The sequence below is a fragment of the Gymnodraco acuticeps genome, unplaced genomic scaffold (genome assembly GCF_902827175.1).
Source record: "Gymnodraco acuticeps unplaced genomic scaffold, fGymAcu1.1, whole genome shotgun sequence".
Lineage (NCBI taxonomy): Eukaryota > Metazoa > Chordata > Actinopteri > Perciformes > Bathydraconidae > Gymnodraco > Gymnodraco acuticeps.
Window position 1 is genome coordinate 1,589,818 of NW_022991325.1, and position 23,465 is coordinate 1,613,282.

At 41.3% G+C, this 23,465-nt stretch overlaps 1 protein-coding gene across 2 annotated transcripts; it reads left to right on the forward strand.

Annotated features, from left to right (window-relative positions):
* Positions 1-191: 191 nt before the first annotated feature.
* Positions 192-22,483, forward strand: LOC117562524 (polycomb group RING finger protein 2-like). Of its 2 annotated transcripts, none has more exons than XM_034240366.1 (9): positions 192-498; positions 1,456-1,583; positions 3,733-3,829; positions 3,915-3,970; positions 4,061-4,190; positions 5,774-5,813; positions 5,949-6,047; positions 14,450-14,530; positions 21,288-22,483. In XM_034240366.1, the coding sequence occupies exons 2-9, from the start codon at positions 1,466-1,468 to the stop codon at positions 21,663-21,665; spliced, it is 999 nt and encodes a 332-aa protein (XP_034096257.1). In that variant the 5' UTR covers positions 192-498; positions 1,456-1,465; the 3' UTR covers positions 21,666-22,483. The 2 variants fall into 2 exon arrangements, with proteins under 2 accessions (XP_034096257.1, XP_034096258.1); XM_034240367.1 differs by lacking the exon at positions 192-498 and adding an exon at positions 555-926.
* The last annotated feature ends 982 nt before the right edge of the window (positions 22,484-23,465 follow it).

Here is a 23,465-nt window from a genome sequence, read left to right on the forward strand (position 1 = left end):
ATTTGTACGAAAGAGGATTATTTCATAATATTATTATATGATATAAATATATTATTAAAATAATTCAAATGGAGCGAGACCTGCAAATTGCCAATTAAATTCCACACTCTTTTGGGACAGCCCACCGCTCGGGCCCGGGAGGCCTGCAACAAGGCTGCGGGGCCTCACGCAAATTCACATTCTGCGTGACTGAGACAAACACACCCCTCTCCTGTGCAACATATTGAAATACAAAATAAAAAAATAGATATAACGTTACAGAATGTAAGTGCGGGCCCACGCAGAGTAAATGGATGCATGAAGTGAGCCGGGCCTGCAGAGGATCCCTGTCTGCCCCGTGAACGAGGCGACAAAATAATATCACGTGATCCAAAATGGGCAGTCCTCTGACGGTGCTGAAAAAAGCCATTTTCTGGCGCTGCTGCAAATTCTTCCCAAGTCCAAATAATTTACCTGGATCCTGGCTGGGAGGAGAGGCTAACTTTGATGTGTGATCAGGTAGGAACCAAGCGTCGGTGCCCGCTCTTTATCGGGCCCGTCGCGCGCGGTTTGATGAGCCGCACACAGAGTGCACGGTGTCACATTTTGAGCCTCTCTTGTTCGCCTCCTGATACAGCCCTGTCAGTGAATTTAAGATGGCTGCTTTGTGTACCAGTGTGATTTTCTGCGGCTCTGCAACCCCCATCAGTGTGTGTGCTCGCTCGGGATGTGTCGGGTGTCTGTGCCCGGGCGGGCGGCGCGAGCTCCGGGGCATGAAACGCTCTTTGTTGCTCGTGGAGCTGATGCACGAGATGAGGCCACACAGGGGCGATTCAATAGTCTGCTGGCTGTGAGCAGCAGCAGCAGCAGCAGCAGCAGCAGCAGCACACAGGCTGCATTTAGCTGCACGGCTCCTGCTCTCCTCACGTTATTTCTCGCTACTACATGTTAGTATACTTGTGTTTTTTGGCCCTGAGCTTTCTTTGTTGTGGTTTCACAAGCGGCTGTCCCAAGGACGAGCTGCATACATTGTCTAAGGCAGCCACTCTCTTGGGATAATAATAATAAGGGGCTCAGGCTGTAGGGACTTGGCTCTGGAGCCGAAGGGTTGGCGGTTCACATCCCGATAAGACCAACATACGGAATGTGGACTGGCAGCTGGAGAGGTGCCAGTTCACTCTGGGCACAGCCGAGGTGCCCTTGAGCAAGGCACCGAGTCCCAACTCCCGGGCGCCGGACGACTGGCAGCCCCTTCACTCTGCTACTCTGCATGTGGTTCTGTTTGTGCATGTGTCCATGTGTATACCAACTAATGTAAACAAAAAATAACACCAGAGGGAAACCCTTAATTTCCCCCTTGGGGATTAATTAAGTACGTCTTCTTCTTTCTAATAGTGTTAACAAGCACATTTACATCGTCTCCTGTGCCCTACTTTTTAACTAGAACATGTGTGTTGTTGTTTGTTCCCTCCTCAGATCTGTCCAGATGGATAAAATGCAGCCCAACCGGATTAAAATCACAGATCTGAACTCACACCTCACATGCCCACTGTGCGCTGGCTACTTAATTGATGCCACAACCATCGTAGAGTGCCTGCACTCCTGTAAGTTCCTCACATGAAAACATCCCCTCACATGCATGGACAGTGTTTTCATTTACCCAATAAGAAGATCCCATTTACTGTATGTTAGCAGAGCTCATGTTGTGGTTGTATGGAGGCAAACATGAGTCATTTACAGAGATGGGGTCGTTACTAAAAAGGTAATATTACATATTACTTTTAAAAAAAAAAGAAGTAATATATTACACTACTTCGTTACTCTCTACATAAAGTTACTCGTTACTTTACTCGTTACTTTACTCGCAGGGCCGGCCCGCCCTACGGGCAGATCACGCAGACTGCTAAAGTTTCAAATGTTCTCTTTAGTTCAGTTTCCATTGTCGCATAAGACTGATCCAGCTCCTGAATGTTTTCCTATCTAACCGTGGCTGTCTTCAGCTATCTGTATTTTGCGCAGTATATCTCTGAACGATGGTGATTCCACTGTGCAAATGGGCAACATTTCCTCTACTATGAAGGATGCTACAAGCCTGTCCATCTCTGCTTTGGTTACCGGTCCTCCACATTCTAATTGTTGCTGCTTCAGAGTCTGCGGCGGCGCACTCACAACATCCTCACTCTGGGTTCGGGGGTCCTTAGCTATTAGCTTCACCTTAGCATGTGTTCTTTGCAGGTGTTTGTTGAGGTTTGACGTGGTGTTTACAGCAGTGGATAACAGCTTCTGGCCTGGACACAGTTTGCACCTCACCGTCACATTCCTGTCTATTCTTCGGACGAACTCAAAGTAATGGGCATACCTCCACCCCTCGAAAGTTATCGCTGACTCAGCCATGTTTATGCAGCACTGCACGTGGAGATGTGGACGCGCAAGTCGCGTAGATTACGTATATAAACCTGCGGCGGAAACCCCTCTTGTCTGTCAGTGTGATTATGACTGATTTTAGTAAGTAACGAAGTAACGCGTGTTGGGGAAATGTTAGTAACTGTAGTGTGATTACTGAATTATAAAAGTAGCGCGTTACACTACTCCGTTACCGACTAAAGTAATGTTATTACAGTAACGCGTTACACCCAACTCTGGCCATTTACTGACGATGTTCTTTTTTAAATCAGGTCTGTAGGAAGAGGGATCAATTATGTTTATTGCATGTGACACATTTACATTTTGTTTGATAGAGTTTATATTATATCGCTTTAACTCCAACCAAAAGTAGTATTGTATTCTAAATCCGCCCCATGAAGTCTACATTGAAGGGATAGCTTTGGTGTTTGAGTGTGATGAGGTACTTATTCATAATGAGTGTACTACCTATGCCTAGATGTCAGTTTGCAGAAACAAACAGAAGTACTAGCAGGGAAGCTAAGCATTGTACCACTGTGGACAGGGACAGCAGGAACACATACTTAAGCCACCTACAAAAAGTAATTATAGTTTAAGTGTATGCTGAATCTAGAAAATGTTAACCGCCAGACACGGGAATTCATATTCATATTCAATTCATATTCAGTTAGCCCATTCTGATGGGGAACTGAATATATGCTCTCTTCAAAGCCAATAGAGTGCCACAGTGACGCGTCCTAAAACCCTACTTTTATAATTTTCAAATAATAAATCTATCGATCATAATCTATCGATTAGATTTATGACTCGAAAATGATAAAAGTAGGGTAGACATGTGGAGATTATCCGACTGAACAAAACGTGACCCGTCTCTTAAATGTGTTTCAACCACAGACCTTATTTCTAGCTATTTTCCAAAACCCTATGGAGAAATCCCATTGCTTTTTTGTCGAAGGAACCCATGCGCAGCTTACTTCCGGGTTTTAGGACGCGTCACTGTGGCGCTCTATAGACTCCATTGGAAGAAAAAAACAGTAATTTATAACTAAGGCAGGAGTAGACTAGCAACTCCTGTATTATGCAAGAGAACAACCTGTTTTAGTCAATGGAGTGTGGTGGCTTTGAAGAGAGCATTGATAGCTTTTCTTTAAAGTGTCAACAACTGAGTAAAACATATTTGACTGCTTGGGATGGGGTCTTTTCTGCCTGTACTTCTGTCCAATCTACTGTATGTAGTCCCCTGTCTCTGGATAAGTAGCAACCCCACTTAAAGCAATCCTAAATTCCTCTTGAACACTGTTTGTAATGCAGAGCAGTGATTTAGCATCTGTCCTCTTTCTCTCCACGCAGTTTGTAAAACTTGCATCGTTGCCTTCCTGGAGACAAATAAGTTCTGCCCTCGATGTGACGTTCAGGTCCACAAGACATGTCCTCAGCTCAGCATCCGGTAAGTTACCATGATCTGTGTCAGGTATTATGTCATCTGAATGCAATGAGCATCATGCTTATCAACTCTTTTTTATCTTTTCCAGAGCGGACAAAACTCTACAAGATATTGTTTATAAGCTTGTTCCGGGGTTATTCAAAGGTAAGACCACGTTTATGAGCCTGCAGAGGAACAGCTTTTCATGATGATGCCTTTGTTTACCAATGGACACTTTTTTATTTCTGAACCCAGATGAGATGAAACGGAGGCGGGACTTCTACGCAGAGAACCGTGTGCTGGAACCAGGGGAAGTGGTGGAGACGTTTAACATAGCAGAGGATGAAATCATCAGTCTGTCCATACAGTTCTACGAGAGGAACAAGTGAGTCAATCATTTCTCAGTTTCACAAATAAACAGCTGTGGGAAATGTTAGACAGGTTTGAAAACAATGACAAATAATGACCTGATCATGCATAAAGCAAACAATGGAGTAGTTTTACTTAAATAAATAGCTAAGGCCCATTTAAAACCTAGGATAAATAGGAAATGAAATTAATTAATGTGTGAAGAATTCAAAAGGTTCCATTGTCATTTGGGCTGAGTGTTTCATTGAATTGTTTTTCTCCAATTTTAGCAGGATAGTGTTAATAAAGCGAACATTATTCCACGTTCCGTTGCAGTAATTATCCTGCCGTTTTGTGTTATAAATCAGGCGCAACCTACGTTTACCTTCCAGCAATTTGCTTTGCTGGAGGTCCGGACTGGAATATGTTAAACGTAAACATTTAAAACATATATTGATTCAGGAGTCTTCTGTATGTTGTGGTAGTGCGCTACGACCATAGGCTACGACATAGTTGATCATATTTGTTTTGGTCCAAATTATAAAATATTTTTTTGTTTTATATTGAGTGTTCAGTAGGTTGTGGAAGAGCCCTTTCTTTACAAAATAGTTAATGTTATCAAGTTGTATTTAATATGTCTATTTGGTTTAAATCTATATAGAATTATATTAGGGCTGCAACTAACAACTAATTTGATAATCGATTAATCAGTCAATTATTTCTACGATTAATCAATGAATCGGATAAAAAACACGCCAAAATGTTTTTCCATTATTATATTCAGAAAACTGCATTTCCAAATTGACAACATCAACACACAAAAACAACCCAAATGTAGGCTATAAAACATATGCAAAAGCTATATAACAGCTTGTTTTGAACAAAAAATATGTCTCTTTAGGTTCCAACAAAAATAATGTTCTTTCAAATGATCAACAATTTGAAAGAACATTGCTGTAGGCAATACAACATGGAAATAAAGATGTGTCTGTTTTGCAAAAAACTATTTTTTTTAAATGCTTGAATGGACCTACTTTCTGCAAATGTGCAAACACTTTGAAATAGGCATAGTTCAAATAAGTAAAAAATAAGTCTTGTTAGTTTGTTTAGTATGTGGCCGTGTAATAAGCTGGATCATGTGCAGCGAGCCGGTCATCGTTGGAAAAAAACCAGACAGTATGATCACAGAGACTGACGCGAAGCGGAGGGATCTTGATCGGGTGTTTTTTCTTTTCACTGCACATTATCCCTTACTTGTCAATGCAATATTGAGCAAACATCATAATGTTGATCATAATTCTGATCAACATGTTTACCAAAATAATATTAATAATAGAATAATGATCAATATATTTACGGTTTTATTTTATTAGTATTCAGTATATTGTGGAAAAGCACTAACATTACTTTTTTATTACACTTAAATGCATATAGGATACTATATTTTAATTGTTTTATTGCTTTTTATTTGACAGGTTGAAGAAATCCTGTTATTTTTTTAAAGTCAACGAGTAGTTATGTTTAATTCTGATTTAAATATTTTCCAAAATAATCGTGATAATTATGTATTTTATTGTTATTGATTAACGCCTTTTCTTTGTTTTGAATATTTCCTTGCAGAAATAATGAGAGGCAGCATTCAGAGCTGGAAGGTGATAAGGTAAAGTCAGATTTGTATTTATTTATTTTGAAAGAAATCAGTGTATGGTGACGCAGCAGTTGAAGCCTACGTGCCATGTTTGAGGTCGTCTGGTGTTCAGTGTGGATTTACGGTCTGCTCTTTTCTCGGTGCCAGGCCAACGGTAAACGCTTCCTGCAGTGCCCAGCAGCCATGTCCGTCATGCACTTAGCAAAGTTCCTCCGAAGCAAGATGGATATCCCTAACAACTACCGGGTAATGAGACACTTTGTACCCACACAGCAGCCCATGCTGTATTGATTTAAACTATCAGGGTTTCCACACAATAATATCAAGGGACTCTAAATTACACAGTTGTAAAATCTGATACAAAGGCAGGTCATACCAGGCAGTGCAACATATTAACGAACAGAGCTTTAAAGAAACAAATGTAAAGCGCTTTTCTGCAAAAAGCTAATGGCAGTAATTTAGGACCAGAACTGAACTGTTTTGGTTCACTCATGCTACTCATTTCTGGTTTGCTGTCAGGTGTAGCGTACAGCTGTTTCAAGTGAAAACAGTCAGATAAACAAACTTAATCTGAGCATTTTACGGAAGACAAATTCCACATTTCTACTCAACTGGACGCTCAATATTTAGGTTTTTTTGTTTGCAGAAGTTATGGATGATAGTACCTACTACTTTTTTTGCGACCACAATGTTGAGGTTCCAAGCAAGCAAAGCTGAAACCAGAAGGTTGAGTTATATCACTGCAGACCTGTGATTGGTCAGAGAAAATCATTACAAGTGTGACACGGGGCATGCTGCACAAACTTGACATTTTTAAATAGCCACTCTATTATCAAAAGAGTCTTAAACTAGGTTGTAAGTGCACTGAAGATATCAGCATGATGTTGCTATAGCTACTAGCTGAGAATCCTGCCTTCATGGAGTGGTATTATGCACTGTGGAAGGCAACATATAGGGTAGGTACAGCTAGCTGATGAGCTTTGTGAAACAAGAAGCAGCAAAAGAGCAAGATATTTTTCTCAGGAGTTGATGGAGTCACAATAGAGTTAAAGGATCTTTTTTTTTTTTATATACATGAAGTCGACAAATAAACACGGCAACATTTTTTTTACAAAAACAACTAATGTTGTTATCAAGAAGACAACTGTTGACAACCATAACAACTTTGTAAGCCGATCCAATTTCATTGTCATGTTTACAACTGGTTCCACCACCATTTGTCTCCAAAAGAACAGTTATTATTTGAACTATGTCACGGTAAAGAGAGAACAGGGAAAGCATGGCTCTGATCCACAGAGTGAGACAGCTTTCACAATAACACGTCTCTGGATCTCAGTCGCTGTTACACCGGTGCTTTTCTTGTTATGAGAAGTCATAATGTAATAAATAACAGACTTACCTTTTTACTGATTAGTTTGCATTTCAAAACTGATGCTCACTGTGAAGCTGACCATTGAGCGGCCCGACCAAGCAAGGAGGCAGAGGCAGAACGTCCAAATACAACCCGGTGTGGGCATTTATTACTCCTTGTGGTACATGACACAGCCTCAATATGACTGTCTCACGTGAACACAGTCACCAGCAACAAGGACCTCACAGACTAACAGGAAAACAGAGCCTAAATACACACAGGACTAATCAAACCAACAAGACACAGGTGAGGAGGGAGGAGAAACACAGGGCACCAGGTGCACACAATCACCAGCAACAGACAAGACGACGACGACGGGGGGGGAACACTTTTCAAACTAAAACAGGAAACGGAGACAGACAAACTAAAACACAAACAGATCGCGACAAATAGATGCATAAATTACAAATTCACATGCTTCCTGTGCAATGTTTTAGCGTGGAACAAATCAATATGCTTCGCCAATAATGAAGCTATATCCTACGTTACGGAGAACGAGATCTACGGCCCCAGAGATCACCTCCGTTACATTTCCTTACCCCTCTCCCCAGGAAGCACAGTGTCTTAAAAATCTTGGCTTCGGGACACCCAGTCAGCCACCAGGTTGGACTTCCCTGGCCGGTGCTTAACCGTAAAGTTGTATGGCTGCCAGGCAAGGTACGACCCCGCGATGCGCATGGTTGCATCTCTCTCTGGCCTTGGCCATTTTGCTTTCCTCCATGGGTCTCCACTCCGCCCGGTGTTTCTGCTTCCCCTTGTGCAGCATGGTTTCCTTAGAGGGGGGTGTGAAGTCGAAAGGAAGCTTCCCTTTCTTCCTCTTCGGGATCTGATTCTTCCTCTCCAGCTCCAAAACTCTGACAGAGATTTCATCCTGAGGTTCTGGATCCCTCCGCTCTTCTCAGAGAGCAGCCTCTCCAGCTGAGCGGGGTCCGCCCGGAGCCGCTGCAGCTGCATCAGAGTGGCTATCTGCTGCTCCATGCTTCTCAAACGGCACTCCTCCTGCTTGTCACTGGCTGTCTGAAACCGCATGAATGACTTCATCATCTCCTCTAGTTCCTCCAACCTGTCCCCTGGTTGACCAGCCGTGGCCCCCTGGTCAGCTGCTGGCATAGCCACACCGTCATCTGGCTCCTCTCTTTGGTCGCTCTTGTTTCCTCTCTGCATTTTCCCCTCCTCACTTGGTCAATCCCACTTCTGACACCAATTGTGAAGCTGACCATTGAGCGGCCCGACCAAGCAAGGAGGCAGAGGCAGAACGTCCAAATACAACCTGGTGTGGGCATTTATTACTCCTTGTGGTACATGACACAGCCTCAATATGACTGTCTCACGTGAACACAGTCACCAGCAACAAGGACCTCACAGACTAACAGGAAAACAGAACCTAAATACACACAGGACTAATCAAACCAACAAGACACAGGTGAGGAGGGAGGAGAAACACAGGGCACCAGGTGCACACAATCACCAGCAACAGACAAGACGAGCGGGGGGGGGGGGGGGGGGGGCACTTTTCAAACTAAAACAGGAAACAGAGACAGACAAATTTAAAACACAGACAGATCGCGACAAATCGATGCATAAATGACACACCTTCACATGCTTCCTGTACAATGTTTAAGCGTGGAACAAATTAATATGCTTCACCAATAATGAAACATACAACAAAAGTTCAAATGTTGCTGTGGGTGTAGAGGAATTATATTTTATATTTCACAATTGCATTAATGATAAGAATATAGAGTATAGGGCTGCATTATTTTGGAAAAAAATCATTGTGATTATTCTGACTTTCGAGTTGATTCACGATATTGGAGGAATTGATCATTGTTGCGTCTTTGTTCTCACTATCATTGAAAGATCTATTCAGAATTATCATGGGGAGATACCAAACAGATATTTTATTAAGTCTGTGGAATAGGATTTGTAGGCTGGGAAGTCTATGCAGCACCACAATCCTTAATTTAAAAAATATATAATTTTGCCGCTATATAATTATTGCACGTACTGCAATTTTGAATACTACACTAACCCATATTGCTATATTGATTAAATGTGGATTAATTCTGCCGCCGTAGAAGAGGGGAGAATAATATCTGCAAGAGTGTTGGAATTCTTGGTTTAGGGACCTTGAAAGTGCTTACATTTTTATCTTAAAAAGATCTGAACATTCTGCAGCTAATGTTTGAAATAATGAATTAAAGGTCATACTTCAGCCCTACTTTGAGACTTTCCTCACCTAATGCTTCTTCATCAAAACCTCCCTCTTTTTTGGACGCTATCAAATAAAGGCTCATCTTTGTACAAATGATCGGCCACAAGTCAGTGCCATTTTTTTATGAGGTAGAAACACAACAAGAAAACTTTAAACTTTCATGCGTAAGTAAATAAAGAAAATGATCGAACATGAGCAGCAGGTTTTACTGGGTCGATATTCAAATGCAACTCTCCATATTGATGATTACAATCCAACTCAAAAAGCCTCTTTGTCTCACAGCGGGGATATTCCATTGTTACAGGAAAAGACCAAATAAAAGAGAAGACTCATATTAAATAAAGAGTCAACAACACGTTAAAAAAAGAAAGATCCCAAAACCTCCAAGGTAGAACAAAAGTAAGTTAAATATTTATTGCATATTATGTGTTACTGTACAACGGAGGCTTTATGTTATATGGAGTTTTTATTTCAAAATATCACAAACTATAGTAAAGATGATCTTAACTTCCGTAGGTAGAAATACCTCATCTTAAAGAAGACCTCTGTCTGTTGATGCGGGTCACTGTGTGTTCAGTGTGTGCTGTGTGTTCAGTGTTTGCTGTGTGTTCAGTGTGTTCAGTGTGTGTTCAGTGTTTGCTGTGTGTTCAGTGTTTGCTGTGTGTTCAGTGTGTTCTGTGTGTTCAGTGTTTGCTGTGTGTTCAGTGTGTTCAGTGTTTGCTGTGTGTTCAGTGTTTGCTGTGTGTTCAGTGTTTGCTGTGTGTTCAGTGTGTGCAGTGTGTTCTAGGGCTGTAGCGATACACTAATCTCACGATACGATACGATACGATACACGATATTCAGCTCACAATATGATATATATCACGATATTCAGCCAACGATTCGATACGATTCGATATAATTCGATACACTTATATCATTTTCTGAAAGATTTTAAAGGGACAGTGTGATTTTGGTGACATCTTGTGAGTGTTCCATTGACTTGGATTGAATTAATTCAACTGAAAACTGAAAGCATCAATTATACAATATATGGCTCTGACAGAGAGTCTACAGCTTGCAAGTGCTGGACAAAATGAATCAAAAGATGTGGTGAGAAAATTAGTTTCATTTATTGAAACAGTGCAAACTGTAGCTTACAAGCCTTTGAAACGTAAGTACATAAAGTGCAGTATCACAATGGACAATGGAGAATTAAAAGGTGCAGCAGGTGGCGGAACACGGGGGATTTGAATGGGACTTGTTAGAAATTAAAATCAATGTTTTGATGGCATAAAGTATCTTAAACATACCGTCAGTTTAAATGCTGTTTTATACTGAAAAACCAGAAGTTCTTGTGCACAACCAGTTGTTAAGCTTTTATTCTGAAAATCCTTCATCTCCGGTTAGCATTTAGCATGTGGCTAATATACCATTTACTATAGAGGTGAATTTAGTAGCGATATGACACGGAGTGTTGCACACCGAAACCTACAGATTTCAACACTACAACTATAGACGTCGAGATATTATTATTGCTGAATATTAAATGAAGGTACAGTTTATTTGAATACGTTTGTTTACAGACGTGGGTAACATGAGACAACATCCGGAACTACCGGAAATGATACCAGCCGTGAGGTATTTTTGGAGTATTGATTACAGCGTTTAAAATGTATTAAATGAAAAGTCATGAAAGAGATAAGGAGGAGAAAAGGCGTGTTTAGTTATATATTTAATGTACAATGTCTGAATCCTCTGTAATGCGCAACAACGAACATTGGAGACGTGGAGGGCAGCGGAACACAGCTGTTTTTCTGACTGAACCATCTTCTGCTTGTAACATTACCGCGCTTTTTATTAATTAAAGTATACATTTGAACCTTCTCAGAGACTCAATTAGTCTCCTTTTTAAAGCTTCTCTCCTGGACGCGAGAATAACGAACACAGTTATCAGACTTAATGTATCGATACCCGCGGCTGAAATATCGATACTTTCTCGGAAAACTAAATATCGATATATATCGCAGGATCGATTAAATTGCACAGCCCTAGTGTGTTCAGTGTGTGCTGTGTGTTCAGTGTGTTCTGTGTGCTGTGTGTTCAGTGTTTGTGTGTGTTCAGTGTTTGCTGTGTGTTCTGTGTTCAGTGTTTGTGTGTGTTCTGTGTGTTCAGTGTTTTCTGTGTGTTCAGTGTTTTCTGTGTGTTCAGTGTTTGTGTGTGTTCAGTGTGTTCAGTGTTTGCTGTGTGTTCTGTGTTTGTGTGTGTTCTGTGTGTTCAGTGTTTTCTGTGTGTTCAGTGTTTGTGTGTGTTCAGTGTGTTCAGTGTGTGCTGTGTGTTCAGTGTGTGCTGTGTGTTCAGTGTTTGTGTGTGTTTTCTGTGTGTTCAGTGTTTGTGTGTGTTCAGTGTGTTCTGTGTGTTCTGTGTGTTCAGTGTTTGTGTGTGTTCTGTGTGTTCAGTGTTTTCTGTGTGTTCAGTGTTTGTGTGTGTTCAGTGTATTCAGTGTGTGCTGTGTGTTCAGTGTTTGTGTGTGTTCAGTGTTTGCTGTGTGTTCTGTGTGTTCAGTGTTTGCTGTGTGTTCAGTGTTTTCTGTGTGTTCAGTGTGTGCTGTGTGTTCAGTGTGTGCTGTGTGTTCAGTGTGTGCTGTGTGTTCAGTGTTTGCTGTGTGTTCAGTGTTTGTGTGTGTTCAGTGTTTTCAGTGTTTGTGTGTGTTCAGTGTGTTCAGTGTGTGCTGTGTGTTCAGTGTTTGTGTGTGTGCAGTGTGTTCAGTGTGTGTTCAGTGTGTGCTGTGTGTTCAGTGTGTGCTGTGTGTTCAGTGTTTGCTGTGTGTTCAGTGTTTGCTGTGTGTTCTGTGTGTGCTGTGTGTTCAGTGTTTGCTGTGTGTTCAGTGTGTGCAGTGTGTTCAGTGTTTGCTGTGTGTTCTGTGTGTGCTGTGTGTTCAGTGTTTGCTGTGTGTTCAGTGTGTGCTGTGTGTTCAGTGTTTGCTGTGTGTTCAGTGTTTGTGTGTGTGCTGTGTGTTCAGTGTTTGCTGTGTGTTCTGTGTGTTCAGTGTTTGCTGTGTGTTCAGTGTTTGCTGTGTGTTCAGTGTTTGCTGTGTGTTCAGTGTGTTCAGTGTTTGCTGTGTGTTCAGTGTTTGCTGTGTGTTCTGTGTGTTCAGTGTTTGCTGTGTGTTCAGTGTTTGCTGTGTGTTCAGTGTTTGCTGTGTGTTCTGTGTGTTCAGTGTTTGCTGTGTGTTCAGTGTTTTCTGTGTGTTCAGTGTTTGCTGTGTGTTCAGTGTTTGCTGTGTGTTCTGTGTGTGCTGTGTGTTCAGTGTTTGCTGTGTGTTCAGTGTGTGCAGTGTGTTCAGTGTTTGCTGTGTGTTCTGTGTGTGCTGTGTGTTCAGTGTTTGCTGTGTGTTCAGTGTGTGCTGTGTGTTCAGTGTTTGCTGTGTGTTCAGTGTTTGTGTGTGTGCTGTGTGTTCAGTGTTTGCTGTGTGTTCTGTGTGTTCAGTGTTTGCTGTGTGTTCAGTGTTTGCTGTGTGTTCAGTGTTTGCTGTGTGTTCAGTGTTTGCTGTGTGTTCAGTGTTTGCTGTGTGTTCTGTGTGTTCAGTGTTTGCTGTGTGTTCAGTGTTTGCTGTGTGTTCAGTGTTTGCTGTGTGTTCTGTGTGTTCAGTGTTTGCTGTGTGTTCAGTGTTTTCTGTGTGTTCAGTGTGTGCAGTGTGTGTTCAGTGTTTGCTGTGTGTTCAGTGTGTGCTGTGTGTTCAGTGTGTGCTGTGTGTTCAGTGTGTTCTGGGTCTAATGGCGCATTTCCACTGCAACGGGGTAGCCCCGTTTAAGCGTCCCTATGGCGCATTTCCACTGCAGCGGGTAGCCCCGTTTAAGCGTCCTTAACCGTCCTCAAGCGGCCAGGCCAGTTTTTGGTGGCCTTTCCATATAGCCTAGTACCGGCTAGCGGGTACTTTTTCCGGCCCCATAAAATCGTGGTTCTATCAGACCAGGGCCAGGGCTGAACTAGTGACGTCAACACTCTCGCCTGCTGATTGGTCAGAGAGAATCGTCACAAGATCGTGCGCGAGTTCATCCCTAGCGTCGCATATATATTTAGAAGCAAGCTTGCAGCATTTTTATAAACAGCATTTTGTAAACGGATGAGCTACAAAAATGGCTACGTCTAATAAGAAAAGCACACCGTGGTCGACCGAGGAGGTGACGACGTTCCTACATCTCATTGGGGATGATCAAATCCAGCGGGAGCTCGACGGAACAACTCGAAATGTGAACAAAAACAAAGCCGATCGCCCCGCCTACACTGCGTTGCTACCCCAGGTCCTAAACTGTAATGGAAATGCGCCACGGCCTCGGACGGCCAGCGAGGCAGCCCGAGGCCTGAGCGAGGACGCTTAGGGACGCTTAAACGGGGCTACCCCGTTGCAGTGGAAATGCGCAAGCGTCTAAAAGCGGAGGTGCTGTAGACGCTAAATACCGTAATTAAACACCAACCATACAACAGCAACGATGAAAGAGTGTAGCCAAGGCAGCAGAGCTATGAATATAGCTCTTGTTTCTTTCTCTTTCTCTCTCTCACTCTCTCACTCTCTCTCTCACTCACACACACTAGGGATGCTCGATTATGGCAAAAATCATAATCACGATTATTTTGGTCAATAATTGATATCACGATTATTAAATACGATTATTCATTGACTTCGAAAACATCCATTTATTGAACTTTAAAACAAATAATAATTTAATAATGAATTAAAATACGATTAATTGCACAGCCCTAACACACACACACTTTTTGGCTAACACAGTTATGTACTGTTATGTTCAGTCATTGTTCTTATGTTGAACATGAATACATTTGCTTTGTAAGTAATTATGGGACATATTTCTTCTTTCATAGCAATTTTCCTTCATGCATTCTTGCCGTGAAATAGGTCTTAAATTCTATTCAAAGTGATCTTAAAAAGGTCTTAAAAAGTCTTAAATTTGAGTTAGCGAAACCTGCAGGAACCCTGTGTTCAGTGTTTGCTGTGTGTTCAGTGTTTGCTGTGTGTTGCAGGTGGAGGTGTTGTATGGAGATGAGCCCCTGAAGGATTACTACACACTAATGGACATCGCCTACTTCTACGAGTGGAGACGAGTGAGTGGCAGCTTTCACCCCTCACATGTTTACCCTCCCTGAACCGTTACTATCACTCTTGTGTCTTCATAGTTTCATTTTCTCCTCTTTGCAGCGTTTTGCAGCACTTTCACACACTTAAAACTAACAATTTCTTGTGCATGTCCTCAAATTCAAAACATGGGTTGATGGAAGTCTGTCCTTGGTTTGAGCGGGAGGTACTTTTTAATTTGTATTAATGGGTTAAATGGTCCGTCATCATGCTGACATTGTGGAAAACATGTAAACATGATCCCAAAACCATTTCAGTTAAAAAGAAAATTCTGAAGCACCCCCTAGGATTGCCAAAGCCCCCCCTAAGCACCCCCAAGAAATATGTTTTTTTTGAAAATTATTATTATTATTATTTTTATTAAATTAGAAAAATGATTGATTACATCAATGCAAATGTGAAACAAACACATTTTTGACCAAAAACATAAAGCCAACACAGGTGATATGATTAGGCCAATGGCCAGCACCCATTAGATTTTTGACCTACCCATAGGCTAAATTACTTTGTGACACTTGAGTGACTTCCTGTTAGCTAGAGCACCAAATTATTTGCTAATTTGTGTGTGTGTGTGTGTGTGTGTGTCGAGCTATTTTGTGTGCGTGCGAGAGAGAGAGCTCGCCTCGCGCACCGGTGGGTATCTACCGGAGATCGTTGTGGTTAGCATCTGGTGCTAGCTAGCCAAGCTAAGGGATATAAGTAGCTTTTTCAACATCAAGGTGGAGGGAGAACTCTCTCCTGTCAGACGGAGAGTCTCAGATAACCTCAGCTCAGGTGAAGGGCTCTCAGTGTTTAGATAGTTAACTTTAGTCTAGTTATCTCAGTGGGTCTCAAACGGTTTGTTTTAAAAGGGGAGTGATTTGTAAAATATCTATAAAGAAATAGAAAATCTGTTTACAGTTCTGTTTCATATGGGTGTTGAGAGATGAATCCATAGATCTCTTCATTTTGCTCTCAAAGTGCACCAGATTGATGCTTTTAACTTCAATATTTAAAAAAATCTTCCCTGGGGAGCATGCCCCCAGACCCCACTAGAGGAGGTGAGGACCCTCCTAGAGGAGGTGAGGTCCACCCCCCACTTGTAAAAATAGCACTTTACCCCTGCTTACACCTATATGCCGTGAGCTGATTACCGAGCCTTCATTGTAACAGTCGCGGGTACACTGTGTGTGCGTGTGGGGAGTGTTGCAGTAGAGAATTCAACTGTAGCGCTGGTGCATTAATGGGAAACCCTTAATGTTTGAGCATCCTCTATGAAACGTCAAGCTACCCCACAGCACCCCCTAGAGAAAATCTCTGGAGCCGCCACTGGTCTGAGGGCTTCTTAACATTTAACAAACTATGAATGTGTCATACCTACTTAATGGGAAGAAAGTCAGCTACCTGACGATATGAACAATTTTTACCGAAACAAAACACAAGTCTAACGCCGAGCCTCTGAATTAGCACTAAGCGAAAGAGTGCTAACGCACTTAGCACATAACTCACGGAAGAAATATGTTATACTTCATCGGATCTGCACAGACAAGATATCACCTGAAAGCTGAGATTCCACAGATTCCAATGGTATAAGTATCATCACATTGCGACCAAAACCCGCGGCAGCGAAAGCCAGCAAAGACAACACACAACTTCACTTTATGTAGCCAAAACGGCAATATGTCTTACCTTTGCTGTTTTCTGATCAAAAGTTGTGTTCAATGGCATTAAAACACATACAAACGCTGCTGAAGGTCAATCCAATGTCTCTGTGTCCCTTTGAAATGATTACTGATAATCCATCATCATATTTATGATCAATAAGCCTAGTTTTCAGTTTTCAGAGCGTAACGAAGGTTTCGGTTTGGGCAAACTGCGTGCGCATCACTCTCACTCCTCAATGGTAACATGTAAGTGGATTTAGGAACTCCCTCTCGATTCTATTGGCTCTAACGGTTCAAAATCGACCAATGGGTTCCAGAGATATGGAAAATCCACCCAAACGACCCCAGAAGTGGTTTCTTTTTGCTCTCTAAAAAGGTCAAATTTCACTTGTTTTGCATCAATCTTGATACAGGGTACTTATTATATGTTGTACTTTGGATTCCTAAAGCTTTCAGTCTACTATCCCATCATTCAATCAATCAATCAATCAATCAATGTTTATTTATATAGCCCAATATCACAAATGTTACATTTGTTTCAGTGGACTTCACAGTGTGTACAGAATATCAGTATGACAATACGACACCCTCTGTCCTTAGACCCTCTGTCCTTAGACCAGGCATCCTCAAACTACGGACTCCGGTCCGGATCCGGACCGAACCAGCACTGTCTCCGGACTCTGAGCAAATTATACTTTTCATATGTATGATCTCTCTGTATTATATGTGAGACATCGCCACAACGCATTCGCAACGAGTCAAAATTCTCCGCTATGTCCACTGCAAACAGCGCTCTGCATGTCTGACTGTTCCACTGTGTTCCACCTGTGTGTGTCAACGCTTTGGTCCAATCACATTCAGCATCCAGTCAGCGTTTTTTCCCCCCAAACAATCTGCGAATCAGAGGCACAGTAGGGCGGGTCTTCGCGGAATGCGGGTGGGAAAAATGTGTGTGTCTCTTTCAACCTGTCTAAGTCAGAGCGAGAATTAAAACAAAAACAAAAAAAATTCAGAGCGAGAGTTAACAGCTCATCTAGTTCCATCTGTACTGTAGCTAGTAGCCTAGTTTCACCTACCGGGGTGGCAACTGACACCCTAAAAATAGGCCTTGCCACCCCAGCTGCCATCCCAGTTGGCAGCTTTGTTTTTGAAAGAAAAGTTGTGGCTCATCGGACATTTATGAGAGAAAGTCTCTAATGTCCGAGTGCAAGTGAATGCAGCACAAGATGCACGTCATGTAACCCCTCCCCCGGTCCTGGCGCGAGCGTGGACATACGATTTGGCGGCGATTTCATTTTTAACTGGACGGCGCAAAACGAGAAGCATTCTGACCCACGCACTGAAGGAATGAGGTATTTGCGGTCTACAATGACAGAGAAGAGACTGTCAGTTTGGCTGTACTCAGCATTGAATCAAAACGCACTAAAGCTGTTTATCTTAATACGTTTGTGAGGCGTTTCGCTGAACAAGATGGTAATCGCCGCATTCAGCTGTAATAGACATGTCAACTTGATGCTCTGCTCACGGATGAGCATACAAAACTATTAAGATGATGACCTTACGTGTGTAAATATATTGTTTTCTTTGAGGGGGTCTGCCCCCAAAAAACTGTTTTAATTCCTGAGAAAGTCAAATAAGACGGTGTTTAAAACTACACTGCCCAGCCAAAAAAAAGTAATCACTTTGATTGAACTAGGCCAGTAGGTAAGGACTTTCCACTGGATAATAACTGCAGTATAAAAGAATGCATGTCTGAAGTGATGGAGACCATGTTGAAGGCAAACAAAAAGAGGAAATAACAGGTCAAATCAAGCAAATCCCCTCTCAGATTGCACAGCAACCAGAAGAACATAAATACTGGCTGGTGATTTGATTCATCAGCTTTGTGATGGAATAAAAAATGCACAGTGCATTTCCTTAGCTGTGGGTGAGTCCACTGACACCACTGACAATGCTCAGTTGCTGGTGTTTGTGAGTTTTTATGATGAGGCAAAGGGGGAGTTTGTTGAAGATGTGTTGGGCCTGACGAACCTCAGTGGACACACAAGGGGGCAAGACATGTATAAAGCAATAATGGGAATGCTGAATGAAAGAGGGTGCAGCTGCCTTTATTCCTAACTGTGCAGCTCTTACACTGCGACTCTGAGGGGTCAAGCACAGACACAATAACAATGAAAACTGCTGCATACAGATTATTTTTGTTTTTGCAACCTCGTGTTAAGAATCTTGTTGCAATTGTTTAAAAGTTTGAATGACCGTAATAAACGGACCTTTGTCTTATTGAAACATTTATTTTGGACCTTTAAGATTTGTATTTGAGTACCCCTGCCTTAGACCCTCACATCGTACAAGGAAACACTTCCGGAGAAAACCCACAGTTTAAAGGGAAAAATGGGAGAAACCTCAGGGAGAGCAACAGAGGAGGGATCCCTCTCCCAAGACGGACAGACGTGTAATAGATGCCGTGTGTAAATTCAAGGGTGGTTTTCACTATAAGTAATTTTTTTTTTTGGACGGACACTATAAGTTACATTTTATGTTCAATCTGAATTTACTTTAAAATAAAAAACATCTATATTGATTCTGACTTTTCTACATCCAACTCACAGGTTTATCATTACTTTGAGAAAAAAGATTATTAATGTAACCCTTTTAGAAGGGAAGATATGGTCATTTGTTCTGGGAATGTCATTTTCGAGCCTGAGACCTGAAAAACAGGCTCGGGGCTGAACAGGTTATGATGGTTTAACTGAGACCTATGTCATAAAATGAAACCCGCTTGCATCCAACTCTTTGTCAATTCGATTGAACAGAAACAACTGTGATATGTTGACGTTAAGATTGATGCTGGTGATATTTAATACATTTGTATATCACCAACAAATGCCATTAAAAGACAAATCCTCTCCACCACCCTCTCTGTGGATTTCAGCCCAGGCCTGTTATTATTGACTGTTCACAATATTTCTCATTTGTATACATGTAGTTTCCTCCAACAGTAGCACACTGTAGTTTTTGGCAAACATGACTTAAACTGGAGGAGCTCACATTTGTTGGGGACTATTTTCTGCTGAGGATTGATCCATGGTGCGTCAGATGTATGTGGGATGGAGTCAAAGTAAAGTACATTGTCCATATTTAAGGGATGGTTTGGATTTTCTAAAGTCTAAAAGTATCTAAAGTGTTGCCCTTAGATACCTACAGCAGATTGCAGTTTGGTAAAGCAGACTGGAGTGATAGCACAGAAGCTAAGCGTTGTACTGCTGTGGATTGTAGCCACCTTAAAGGTAATGCAAATAACTAAATACAATCTAGCAAACTTTAGATATATAAGGAACTGTTTGACAACACCTGTAGCAAAACTCTATATGACTGCCATGATCCTTCCCCACCTAACATACTGTATGAGCAGCTGGACCCAGGCGAATAGCACAACATGAAGGCCTATCCTGTCACTTTACAAACAAGCTCTCAAAGTGTTGGACAGAAAACCTAAGCTATACCACCATTGCAAAATCATGGACAAACATAACCTGCTCAGCTGGGAACATCTTTTAAAACACACTGATGCAGGTCTCATTTTTAAGATTCTAAAGGGCAAGGCACCCCCACCACCACTCTGCACTTTCATATAGCAGAACAATTCAAACAGCAGAACCACAAGTTCTGCCCTAAGAGGGGACTGTACAGTCCTTCTTAGGTCCAGCTCCTTTGGCAAACACTGTTTCTCTGTGAGGGAATCAACACCTCCTATCATACATTTAACCACTATCATAAGAACTGGCTTTTAAGCTATCAAAAATGTGAACACTTTTAACTGTATCATAGTATGATAGTATTTCATCTGTTTGCATGTTTGTCTGTTCCTATTTACTGTTGTACTGCTGTTGTCTGCTGTACTCTATTTAATTATGTTTTTATTTCTCTAGTCTTGTTGTGGTTATTTAACATCTTGCCAAGGACAACAGTTGAAAATTAGCCTGCTGGCTAATACTGGCTCATTTACAGCAATGTGGATTAATGTGCACTGTCCTTTAAATAAATAAACAAGTAAAGAAAAGCCCACCTATATTTAGATGATCTTTGCTGCTTTACCTTGCTGTCTGTCAGCGCATTCAAACAGAGAACTCAAGCTGTTGTTTTATGTTCTCTTCAAAGCCCCAGACTCCATTCACAAAACCAGTCAGTTTTACTTGCAGTAATAGAATTTGCCGGACTACTGCTGCCTCTACTGGTTGTTTGTTTTGTGTTCCTGTGTGTCTTTGCTGTATCCTCACTAACTCTTTTAATACACCAAAGTCTCACAATAACACTAACTAACTGATCCAGGCACAGATAGACCTGAAACTCCTGAGGTCAATTGACTGTTTGTGTCAATGGAGTCTGGTGGCTTTAAAGAGAGCATGGATGACGGCATGGATTTGGCTGTAGACTTAAACTGATATTTATTATTCAAATGTAATGTCTAAAATATATTTGTATACTGCTGTCATACCTAGCCGAACATTGCTTAGCTTCCATGATGGAACTCATTTCTGTTTCTACATACTGCCTAAAACACTGACTATTGGTATAGAACTCATACATGCCAACTTAAAAACACCCCATCATGATAACAAAGGCACATGTCAGTACATTTATGTATTTTTAGAATCCAATGATGGAATATTGTATAAAAACAGGTTAAATTAATATGACTAAATAAATAAATGTTCATACTGGTTATACCTTCTATAGTGTATTTATATTATTCATTTATGTATACAAAGTGTCTAAAGTGTAGTAATATCTATAGTGTCAATATTATACTGTCTATATTTCTACTACCTATATTCAATATTTCTACTTCTTGATATACTAGCTTTTCATATCCATCATATTTATATACATGCATAATGCATGTTCATTTGACTGCACTCTTCCTGAGATGCAAACTGCATTTCGTTGTCCTGTTACTCTGTGAAATGACAAAGTTAAATCTAACCCAATCATCCAGCCTTAGATCTGTCTGTAAATGTTCCCCATCAAAAATAAAAGCTGTAGTGTTAACCGTGTGTGTGTGTGTGTGTGTCTCTGTGTGCAGACTGGCCCCATCCCCCTGCAGTATCTGGTGAAGCCCACCAGGAAGCGCAGGAGGGCGTCCCAGGCGGCGCAGGGCCACTCTGACGGGGTCAACACCAGCCCCACGTCAGAGAGCGACTCCCACAGCGACAAGGTGCACAGCCCCCCCGCCGCGGCCCAGCCCCCCCGAGCATCCTCCCAGTCCAGCCCTGCGTCCCACAACCTGCCCCCCGCCCTCCAGAGCTCCAACGGGACCACCGTGCCCAACAACACTCAGCGGCACAGCCACGCCTCCAAACAGGGCGCCAACGCTCGGAAGGTGACTGTCAACGGCACGGGCTCCGGGGCCAAAGAGGAGGCGAGGGGGGGGGACAAAAGCGGTTTGCCTCCGACGACCTAACGACTTTACAGACCCCCGGGAGGACAGTGTTGGAATTGCTCCCGTCTTTCTTTCTACAGAGCGAACAGACACGCCTTCTGGAGAAACAGAAGGTCAATGCTTCAGCAGGAGGGACTGAAAAGTGCAGCCAAATAGACACTTGTATGTATGTATGTATGTTCGTGTGTGTGTGTGTGTGTGTGTGTGTGTGTGTGCGTGCGTGCGTGAGTGTGTGTCTTTATGTGTGTTAGACTAGAACGGTGCACACATACAAACTGTACAGTATGTATCAAACGTGAGCATGTGTGCATACATATGTATAAACTTATCTTTTATACAAGATATTGTAATCGTTTTGTATTGTATATGCAGTGGGTCTGTTTCATTTTCATACTGTAGTTCCATCGATGATTGACTCTGTGAAACGCTGAGTCACTACAGACGTGTGATGTAAAGAAGTAAAAAAAAAAAGAAGCTAATCCTGGCCTTTTTGAACATGTGTTAATAACTGCTGTATAACGTGTCCACAGTAAGCAGCTGCTCATCAGGTAACACCGGTACATTACATTAAAACTGCCCATGCACTTTGTTAACGTCACATCACAAAACCTGAAGTATTTTCTTTAAGTCCAAGCACTACCAGGCTCCAGGCAGGCGTCTGTCACAGCCCAAGTTCTCTCATGGCAGTCGAACAACTCAAAAGGGATTTGAATATTTGGCCATGTATGTTGTAGTTCCATTCATTTCAACATTCCTTTTGTTTCTTTTCAACAAATGATGATTTTTCTATCAGCCATATGTGCATGTTTTAGGTCAATAAAATGTTTACTTACTAGGTGTTTCTGAGCTGACTGTGCTGTTTATGATGGAGTGAGCGTAAAGTGCTAATGCATGTTATTAGCAGTGGTCTAAAGTAACTAAGTATATTTCTCAATAACTGTACTTAGGTACACATTTGGGGTACTTGTACTTAACCCAAGTGTTTTTGTTTTATACTTCTACTCAACTACATTTTGGAAGCAAATGTTGTACTTTTTACTCCACTATTTTTTATTTTGACAGATGTAAATACATCATTTATAGCATTTATAAAGCTACTAGTAAATACTAGTAACTTTATAAATTCAGATTTTGACACCAGTACTTAGGAACAACTTAAAAAATATGATTTGATTTAAATTAAACCATCTCACATATTTAAGTAACTAAATCCATGAATGGGTTAAAAGAAAATAAATTGGATTTCATTTTAGTTCCAGCTTCTTAAATGTGAAGATGTTATGCTTTTGCATATATATGTTTTATAAAAATAAAAAGATTCTGCAATGAGTACTATTACTCCAAGTACATTTTCCTAATCGTACTTAAATACTTTTACTTCAGTAACATTTTTACAGTGTGGTATTAATACTTTTACTAAAGAATCTGAATACTCCCCCCCCATATTATTCATAATGAACTGAGAACAGGTGATGTATCGATGTGATCATCCTTTTAAATGTGTACATTTCAAAAATAAAACCAACATAGAGCCAACCAGTAATGATAAAGTAAATATCATTGGGATTCATATTGCCAGATGTGGAAGCAGTACAGCAAGTATTTACTTAAATAAAAGTTGCAGCATTGAAGTATAAAAACTCATGAGAAATTTCTAATTGTGTTCTTTATAGATAAAGCTTATATAAAGCTAGGACTTCATTAGAGGCTGAGAAATGTAACGTCTTTGTTATTGTTAATGTTAGATTATGATACAAACCTTCATAGGGCTCAACTGCTATGTTGGCAACCACTGCCATATATAAATATATTGTTATCAGC